General features: G+C 44.5%; 1 protein-coding gene across 1 annotated transcript; it reads left to right on the forward strand.

Annotated features, from left to right (window-relative positions):
* Positions 1-384: 384 nt before the first annotated feature.
* On the forward strand, positions 385-9,807 carry Snx12 (sorting nexin 12). Its single transcript, XM_005358593.3, has 4 exons — positions 385-665; positions 5,980-6,075; positions 7,342-7,466; positions 7,983-9,807. The coding sequence occupies exons 1-4, from the start codon at positions 501-503 to the stop codon at positions 8,083-8,085; spliced, it is 489 nt and encodes a 162-aa protein (XP_005358650.1). The 5' UTR covers positions 385-500; the 3' UTR covers positions 8,086-9,807.
* Positions 9,808-10,488: the final 681 nt, after the last annotated feature.

A 10,488-nucleotide genomic window follows, 5' to 3' on the forward strand; every position in this document is an offset into this window, starting at 1 on the left:
GCATTCTACGTTTTTGGTACTGTTGTTGGAACCCCACCTTCTATTTTCATGGAAAATCCGTACTTATTCAGGACCTGGGGTTTCAGCCTGTCACTTTAGGATAACAGCTTGCGGGGCAGTGCCCACTGCTGATTGATGCACGGGATGAGACAGTTTCTGGGATTGAGGAACACAGATTGGCGGAGTCTGCGTGTGGTGCTTCTCCAAGTATTGGAGAGGGAGTATTAGAGATGCAGGTTCCGGGGCAGCTGCCAGTCCCACCCGGAAGTCTGAATGACGCTTTCACCATAAAGTACAAGCCCTAGTCAGCATGGCGGCCACTCAGGGCGACGGGCCCGAGAGTCGGGCGGTGTGTGCGTGCGCGCATGCGTGCGCGCGTGCGCGTCGCCGCCGTCTGTGGGTTGGCTGATTATTTTGCAAGCGGGAGGGGCCGTGCGCGCTCTTGCCTCAGGCCTCTGTCCCCCACCCCCTTCGCCGGTACCGGTCTCTTCTTCGGAAAGATGTCGGACACGGCCGTGGCTGACACTCGGCGCCTTAACTCGAAGCCGCAGGACCTGACCGATGCTTACGGGCCGCCAAGTAACTTCCTGGAGATAGACATCTTTAATCCACAGACGGTGGGCGTGGGCCGCGCGCGCTTCACCACCTATGAGGTTCGCATGCGGGTGAGTCACGGGGTGAGGGAGACAGCTGAGGGAGGACGACGCGGCAGGGGAGGGGGTATGGGGGACGACTAACGGCGGGCAAGCTTGGAGGGGGGTCATGTGAGGGTTAGGGCATGGAAGGTTTAGAGAGAGGGCTGCAGACTCAGTTGTGGCCTGGGGGTACACAAAACTCCAGAGGGGACTTCGGGCGGGGGCGGGGGGGGGCGGTGAAGGAAAACAAGTACTCACGAGGCAGAAGTGGAGCATGGCTGGACAGGGTGTGGAGGATGGACAAAGATTACTGAGGAATTCAAGTAGATTGGAATCATGATTGACAGAAGGACGAAAGGGGAGGGTGGAAGAAGGCGGCGGCGGGGGGGGGATGGAAAGCCAAGGCGTTGTGTCGCTGGGTCCCATAACTAAACTAGGTTATGGAAGTCATTCTGAAGGGGGGGCGGGAAGGCTGGGCTTCTTCCTAATGAGATCTCTCTGGGATGGAGTTAAGCAAACCTTTTAGTTCGAGGAAACACACCAGAAAGGGAGGCAGAAGTAGAAAGGAACCCCGAGGAGACCGAACGCTTTGTTGACTTTTCTAAGAATTACATCTGAAAGAGAGAAATGTTTTATGTTTGAGTTTCTTAGGTACCACAATGCTGTGTCTTACGTGAAGCCCGGCCCTGCACTGGGATTGGTGGATTGTCAGTTGCTGCTCCCATCCTCTGCTGATCCTTTAGATTTGAAGTATCCAGAATGTTTACTTCAGTTTTTATTGGCTCTCACTTGAGATTTTTTTTTTTTTTGGAAAAGGCTATTTGCCTTTTCTGTCCCTGGTCTGTATTTACTTTAATACATGGTATTTCAGAATGGCTCTAGGAATGGCTTCTTCCATTTTGCACCCTAGGGGACTTTATTCCCTTAGTCCACAGTGCTTAGTCCATAGTGCAAGGATGGAATGTGCAGATAAAGTACATGGTTCATAAGTATTTTTTCCCCAGTTGAAGTGGAACAGGCTACAAAAATTGAGAACCATTTTTTTTTTAGTTTTCTTTGTGTTTTCTTCTCTGTTTAGAGAGCCAGGATAGTCTTTGTGAAGAGCATCCCTCTTGAATACCATTGAAGATCCAAGAGGCATATGGTGCTCTCATTTTTTAGAAGAATTGAACGAGAATGTTCTGCCTGTGCTTGTCATTCTTAGGAAGAAGCGGTCCTCTCCAAACTCAGAGCCAGTGAAAACTGCATGAGAGCCCTTGTCTTCCTGAGACGAGACTATTTGAAATGATCGCTTTGGAGAAGCGTGGGATTTATGTTCTTTAAACTATGCTAAAAGAGGAGTGTTAATGGAGGAAGGCTTAATTACTCAGGGAACTTAAGTTTAACTTGCTCAGGCAGTATAAAGACTGCTTTTAGGGTTTTGGAGACTTTGTCTAAATGCATGAGAGCCTTAAGGAATAGTGAGGAAATCATTCTCTACTTTATTCTGATAACAATAGAGACCATCCATCTAGTCCCTACAATGGGTCAGGCACAAACTAGGCTTTAGTTTCCTTTTTTTCTGTTTTTTTTCGAGACGGTTTCTCTGTAGCTTTGGAGCCTGTCCTGCAACTAGCTCTTGTAGACCAGGCTGGCCTTGAACTCACGAAGATCTGCCTGCCTCTGCCTCCCGAGTGCTGGGATTAAAGGCATGCGCCACCACCGCCTGGCTTTTTTTCTTTTTTAAGTTTTTTTTTTATTCTGAAACAGGGTTTCTCTGTGTAACAGCCCTAGCTGTCCTGGAACTCATTCTGTAGACCAGACTGGCCTCCAACTCAGAGATCTGCCTGCCTCTACCTCCCGAGTGCTGTAATTAAAGTTGTCTGTTGCGACACCTAGATAGTTTTTTGTTTGTTTGTTTGTTTTTCAACACAGGGTTTCTCTGTGTAGCTTTGGAGCCTGTTCTGGCACTAGCTCTGTAGACCAGGCTGGCCTCAAACTCACAGAGATCTACCTGCCTCTGCTTCCCAAGTGCTGGGATTAAAGGGGTGCACCACCACTACCTGGCTATACCTGGGTAGGCTTTAGTTTCTGTATACATTTTGAAAAGTAGAAATTAGGAAACATGTAGTTTTAGTAATTTTCCCAAGTGTATATAAAAGTGTCAGATAGGGGCTGGGATTTGAAACTAAGTCTCTAACTCCAAAGTCCATGTTCTTTGCACTACTTTGTTAAGGCTTAGTTGCAAAACTTAGTATGCAAAGTGTACCTAGAACTTTTTCACCAGTCCCTTCCACAGTTCTAGTTGTATAATGTGGTGGTTCTTCATTCTGTGAGTTCCAGTTGATTTGAGGCTTCCACTCTTGTATTGAACTCTGATTTTTGGAAAAATCTATAAAATCATTTGTATTTATTTTTCTGGTGCCAGGGATTTAATTCAGGCCTCATGCATGCCGAGGACACACTCTTCCATTGATCTACACCTTTAGCTCTGTATAATAAATATTGATGAAGCTATTCTCTTTAATTTTATTCAGGAATGGATCCTGCTTGCCTGAGGAGTCTGGAGAGGTGCTATGGTGGTCCTCACATCCTTATTCATATGGATGTTTCTTTTTTTCCCCTGAGACAGGGTTTCTCTGTGCTGCCCTGACTGTCCTGGAACGCACTTTGTAGACCAGGCTGGCCTCAAACTCAAGAGATTTGCCTGCCTTTTCCTCCCAAGTGCTGGGGTTAAAGGCGTGCGCCACTGCACATGGATGTGTCATTGTGGGCTTGATTTTTGTGTTTTTTCCTCTCCTTTCACTGTATTTTGTGTTGAATAGAACCCCCAAACCCTCAATATCCTGTATTATACAATTCCTGCTTCCTCATATGAGTTGTAGTTTGCAGACTAGACACTAAACTATGTAGAAGCTGTTTTCTTAGAAGGCTAGGTGCTGAGATGGAAGGACAGTATTTTCATCATCCTTTGGGGGTAGGAAAAAAATAGGGTTTTTTGTTTTTAGTTAAACAAAGCCCATAAAATGACAGTTTTAAAAATTAAAAACTTTAAAAAATTATTTATTTTATGTGTATGAGTGTTTTACTTAAACATCTATCTATGTATCACATGCATCCTGGAACTGGAGTTACAGACAGCTGTGAGCCACCACACGGTGCTGGACTTGAACCCACATCCTCTGGAAGAACGAGTGATCTTAAACACCGAACCATCTTTCCAGCCCCTTAAGTTTTTTGAATTTCTGAGACAGGATTTCTCTGTGTAGCTTTGGAGTCTGTCCTGAAACTCTGTGGACCAGGCTGGCCTTGAACTCACAGAGATCTGCCTGCCTGTACCTCCTGAGTGCTAGGATTAAAGGTGCGCCTCACCACTGCCTGGCCCCTTTAAATTTTTCAAATTGCATCTCTATGTATTTATTTTGTGTTCAGAGGAAGGGTTGCAGCACATGTCAGAGGACAACTTGCAGGACTTGGTTCTCTCCTACCATATAGGCCCTAGAGCTGGAACTTGGGATGTCAGATTCTGATGCAAGCACCTTTACTTGCCCAGTTATCTCATCAGCCTCCAGTTTTGTATTTATTCTTTTGTTTTGTTTTTCTTTTCTGAGTTTCATGTAGCCTAGGCTGGCCTAAAACTCAATGTGTAGCTGAGGATGACTTTGAACTACTGACCCTCCTATTTCCACTTAGCCATCCTGCTAGGTTACTTGTTTCTTCCTTTTTTTAAAAAAAATATTTAAATAAAGACATTTTTGATTTTTTTATTAAGAATTTTTTTTAGTACAATCTTTTCTCATTTTACATAGCTTTCCCCATTCCTATTCCCTCCCCTCCTCCTGCCCCACCCTTTCCCTTGTTTCTTCCTTTTTAAAAACAGTTTGGTTCTTTGAGAATTTCATCCAATACATTTTGACATTGTTCACTCCTACTCTCCTAGTTCCTTCCTGATCCTTCTTTACCTCCCTCTCTCTCCAACATTGTGTTGCCTTTAAAAACCAAACCAAACCATTGTGTTGACCATATACTTCTGGGTACAGGGCCATCCACTGGAGGGAGCATTGTGGGCATACCTGGGGGCCACACTCTAAAGAAAGCTGACTCTCTCTCATTTTGTTTATTCTTTTAAAGAATTGTTTAGATAACAAAATGTTATATATAGCAGACTCCATGTAAACCTATTGATATTTTTTGAACCTTGAAGATTTTGGGTAGAGTTGGAGCTAATGTCAGCTGGCCGTAATTTTGATTTTGAATGAGTGAGTTTAATTGTGTGACAAGTCAGAGTAAAAGAATAAATAGCAAGAGATAGACAGATAGCAAAACGTTATCAAGTCAGGTACTCAACCAGCAGAAATTGACTGGGGAAGCACCTTTAAGGCAGCCAGCTGGAGTTCCTCAGAGAGTCCCAGACAGTAGAGTGTCACCTCAGGTGAGGCTTCCAAGTAGAAGGACAAATAGCAACAAAAACCAACAAATAGCATCGTCAAATCAGGCACCTTTAAGGTCCAGCAGAAACTATCCGGGGAAGTTAGGCAGTCAGCTGGAGTTCCTGATTGAGCTTTTTCTTCATGGCTGAGCTTCCACTTCTCATTCCCACTGCAGGTATTTTTATATCACAGGATAGTAAACATCTGTTGGAAATGCTTTATCTTCTAGTTGTTCCCAAAGACTTCCCTCCATATCACAGAGATAGAAAGGGAAGCACATCTCCAGACAGGGGAGCCTTAGAGGACACTCTAAGACAACGCATGATTTACCGATGTAATGTACATTCAAACATGACTGTAAGTCTTCTCTGTAAGACAAATTTAAGTAGCAAAGAATTTTATCTGTGTTTATGGGGTGGAACCAAGAGCCTTGGGCATGCTAGTCAAGTGCTCTTACCACTGAGCTATATATACTCTTCAGCCTCAGCAAGGGACTTCTGATCCCCAACTATGATAAGATTGGGTATGGTAAGGGTTAATATATACCTCGTGGTGTTTTGGAAAAATTTCAGGCATATGGTCCATAGGATCAATTTTTCTTTTTTGTGATGCTGAGAGTCAAACCCTAGTGCTCATATGGAATAGGTAAGTGACCTACCACTGAGAAACAGAGGAACTGTTTCTTCATTGAGACTTCCAGTGGTTCTGACAGGTGGGCCCCACAAGTTGGTTGAATAGAACTTATTGCCCATTTTCAGTTTGGTTGGTTTGTATTTTTGCAATAGTGTGTCACCATGTTGCCTAGGCTGATCTGGCATTCCCTATGTGGCCTAGGTTGACATCAAACTGCTGATCCTCCTGCCTCAGCCTCTTGAGTGTTAAAAGTGCATGCCACAACACCTAGCTTCTCTTCACTCATTCTTTCTTTCCTGTAGACAAACCTACCCATCTTCAAGCTGAAAGAATCATGTGTACGGCGACGCTACAGTGACTTTGAGTGGCTGAAAAATGAGCTGGAGCGAGATAGTAAGGTATAGCTCATCCCCTAATTAGAACCATTGGAGTAGGCAATCTGTATAGGCTTGGAAGGTATAAGGTCACAGCTCATAAAGTCTTGAAGTAGGTAGGAAGGGTGAACACATTCTTATAGACGCAATCCCAATATATTGGTTCCTTTGAAACTTAGAGGTTTAGGGCCGAGTTTTGTTATTGTTTTTTTCTTGTTGTTTTCAGTATTGTTCCTTTTTGTAGCCCTGGCTGTCCTGGAGCTAGCTCTGTAAACCCGGTTAGCCTTGAACTCAGAGATCCATCTATCTCCCAAATGCTGGGATTAAAAGCCTGCACCATCACTGCTTGGATGACTGTAGTATTATTTTTTTTTTTTTTTGGTTTTTTGAGACAGGGTTTGTCTGGTTTTGGAGCCTGTCCTGGAACTAGCTCTTGTAGACCAGGCTGGTCTCGAACTCACAGAGATCCGCCTGCTTCTGCCTCCCGAGTGCTGGGATTAAAGGCGTGTGCCACCACCGCCCAGCGACTGTATTATTTTTTAAATGTGTGTGTGTGTTGTATATGGTGTAAGGGCACACACAGTACATACAGGCCAGAGGACTAAATTGTGTGTCCTGCTTCACACATTTTAGAGAGGATTTCTCACTGAATTTGGAACTAGGCCGGCAATCTCCAGCGATCCTCTGTCTCTACCGTCCCCCCCAACTGGACTTTTTGGTTTGGGTCCTGGAGTCCATATTCATGTCCTCATGCTTGTGTAGCCAGTGTTCTTACCCGATGAGCCATCTCTTCAGCCCCATAAACAATAGTTTTTATTGTTTTGTTTTGTAGTTTGTAAAGTTAATAAACTTCTATAAGTGCAAAAACATGTCAAGAAAAGCTTAGCTAAATGCTTGGATGGTGCTGGATTGTTGAGGAAAGTGAAGAGTGCTTGAAGTTTCTTTTGAGATGGTAAATCTGTCTTACAGAAATCAAGTTGATCCACATGAGCTAACCTTAGCTGGACCTAGGCATGGTGGATCCCAGGCCAAAAAGAATTGAGATACACAGTTTCCCCACGTTGCAGATGTGGGTCTCGGGAAAGGGAGGGAGACAGAAAGGGAGAGAGAAGGAGGGAGGGAGGGAAGAAGAGAGAGAGAGAGAGAGAGAGAGAGAGAGAGAGAGAGAGAGAGAAAAAGAGAGAAAGAGAGAAGAAAGAGAGAAGAAAGAGAGAAAGAGAGCGTGAGTGAGCCCTTTACCATCTTATTTGCTTTCTTGCCCTCTTCAACTGGGCTGCTATTTGACTACAGATTGTAGTACCACCACTGCCTGGGAAAGCCTTGAAGCGGCAGCTCCCTTTCCGAGGAGATGAAGGGATCTTTGAGGAATCTTTCATTGAAGAAAGGAGGCAGGGCCTCGAACAGTTTATTAACAAGTAAGTCAGTTTCCTGGCTGCTCTGTTTACTGTGTCATCATGAAATCTCTCTCCCCTTTCTCCCCTGCCCTCTTTTCTCCCCTCCCCCTTCTTTGTTCCATACTGTCCTCTTTCCCTTTTTGCTGGGGATTGATTCCAGAGCCTTGTGTATGCTAGGCAAGCACCTCTAAGCTATTATACTCCCAGCCCATCATGATCTTTCTACATTTTTTTCTTTGTCTTTTTGTAATAGGCAATATGATGTAGCGAGCAAACTGGATAGTAAAACTCTGATCCTGTATGTCAAGGCCTGAGAGTGTAATGCATGTTAACCCTTTTAACTAGAATTTCCCTATACTGTCCTTCTGTTCCATTTCCCTTCTACAATATTAAGGTTTATGTCATACTTCACTGCTGCCTCTAGAGTCTCAAACCTAAGGGCTGACCATGCCCTTTGTCCTCTCTTCACATTCCTATTCCCCTGCCAATTCTTTCTGATCCCAGAAACTACTGATAACCGTTTTGGTCTCTTTATAGAATTGCTGGGCACCCACTGGCTCAGAATGAACGCTGTCTACACATGTTCCTGCAGGAGGAGGCAATTGATAGGAACTACGTCCCTGGGAAGGTGCGCCAGTAGGAGTCCCTCTCACCACTTGCCCTCAACTTTACCTGCTGAAATGACATTGGTTTTTACACTAAGCCTCTCTCTCTTTTTGATCTGAAGTTGGCTGCCCATCCCCTGGCCTGATAGACTGTCTTGCATTGTGTCCCTTGGTACCAGACTAAACCATGTGGGTACTGTGCTAGTATCTCTTCTCTGAAGAGAGGTGGGAAACCACAGGCAGATGCTCTTTGCTTGGGGTTGGGGTGGGGGAGGGATTGGAGTGGAAGGCAATTTTTGGGCATTTTACCCATGTCAGAAGGCTAACCTTGGGGGGTGGGGGGTTTGTGCTGGTGAGGCACTGGGATATATTACTGATGCTGCAAGTCTAGGGGCTTTTTCTTATTCTTAGGTTTCACAAGGAACACTGAACAGGGAGAACCTCTGCTTTTCCTACCTGCATGACAATTTTCCTTTGGGGGGGAAGGTAGTAGAGACCCAAAACTTCTTGTTTTTCTAGGCCTGTTCCCAGTTTTCTCAGCAATTTTTTTGTTTGTTTTTTCTCCCTTGTTGTTTTTCATGGTAGTAATCCTCCTAGAGTTTAACCAGTCTGATATGTGGAGCAGGGTGTATGGGTATTATGGGCCCATCATCATGGTTACTGCAAAGTCAAGAAAGCCATAGGGTAGTAGGCTGCTCCTATTGCCTAGCTCCTAGCCCTTTATGGCTCCCTACTCTGACTGTCTACATTTTGCTCACTAGCTAATGAGTCAGTATGGGCCAGCAGTTCTCCCTCCTCAACCCTTGTGAATTTATGGGTTAGTTTTGTGGGTTTTGAGGAATAAGAGCAACTTACCACTGCCAGGTGACTTCCTGAATGGTGGAGGGGGTCATGTTCTAGGTTTCTCTATGTATTAAGGAAGAGCAACATCACTTTCCTCCTTCCATTCCTCCTTTTCCCATGTCATTTAGTGCTGTTCCAAGGGCAGAAGCACACATACCACAGCTTCTGGTTTCTCCTAAGCACTTTGAGCTATCAAATGGGACTCAGAGGCAAGAGTTGTCTGCTGCCTTCCCCGGCTTGGTCACAGGGTTATTGAACTGCCTGCACTTGTTTCCCATGGAACTCCAGTGTTGTTCCCAGAAATGGAAATAGAGCTAGCAGCTAGATAGAGAGTTCCCCAATCTTAGAGGCTAAAGCAGCTTCTTGAGGCTGGCAGCTCTCCTAGGCTATTGTTTGGAAGGTGATGGTTTGTTTACTGGGACCTGCTGTCTGTCCAAATGGTGGGATGAGAGCAAGTTAACTCTGGTACTAGGTGAAAGTGGGGCCTTGGGTTAGACTCCTTATTGTGGAAGGATTTGTGTTTTCTATGTAAGTCCTTGGGGGGAAAGGATTGCTGATTCTGATGTGATCCTGGTCCGAGAGATGAGGATTAGATTTTGACATGGTCTTGGAACCCATCTCATTGTTGAAGATCCTTGAGATAGCTCTCTAGCTGCTGTGCCCATGCTGGGGGCTGAGCAGCCCCTTTCCCACCTCACCAGTGTCCGTGTCCTTGCTGCCTTTTGATTTGTATCCTCTGTTACAGATATTTTTTTAAACATTTCTTCTTTCATTGTGCACAAGTGCTGAGACTCTGAGGCCCCATTTCTGCTGTGTATATATCCTGACTCGGGGCTTTTATTCAGCAAGCTGTTCATTCTTCTGTCAGACAATGTCATATTCAACTCTGTTCATATTAAACCACTGTGAAGCAAGCCTCCGTTTTCCTCCTTAAGTTGTAAATTTACTGTTTCCCAGTGTTGAGCGCATGCTGGGTATTGTGTAGAAGTCATGCAACATGGCCATTGTCCTGAGGTGATGAGTAAACTTTGCATTTATATTACATTACAGAAAAGTAAAATCTGCTTGTAGTAGCCTATGGTTTCTTCGTACTTACAACTGACTTTGTTACATAGATAATATATCTCCTTCCAGGAAGTAGCCATATAATACCTGTGGTTTAGGTCAGATTTAGCATATTTGATTTTTACATTTGTGGAGTTTTGCTAATTTGAGTTGAATGTATTTACATTACATGTGTTTATATATGCATAGTAATGTGTTATAACATAAACATACATATAGACCCATCCTCTGGTGCACCCACACATCACCAACAAACAACGTCTTTCATTGTCTTTTTACCTCATTTAATGTTGCTTCATTGTGTTGTTTTTCAAACAGATTTGATGCAGACAGGAAGGTGGGTGAAATCCTGAGAACTTCTGATGGGTCTATGTTTTCATCTGACTAATACGGTCTGTTCAGAATGGGTTCCAGGAAGGTTGGAATGAGGGAGGTAGGAATCTTGGCATTTGGTAAAGATAGTTTTAGAGCTGGATATGCTAGTACATGTTTGTAATCCCAGCATGTGAGAGGTGGAGGCAGGAGGATCA

This window comes from Microtus ochrogaster, chromosome X (genome assembly GCF_000317375.1).
Source record: "Microtus ochrogaster isolate Prairie Vole_2 chromosome X, MicOch1.0, whole genome shotgun sequence".
In the NCBI taxonomy this organism is placed as follows: domain Eukaryota; kingdom Metazoa; phylum Chordata; class Mammalia; order Rodentia; family Cricetidae; genus Microtus; species Microtus ochrogaster.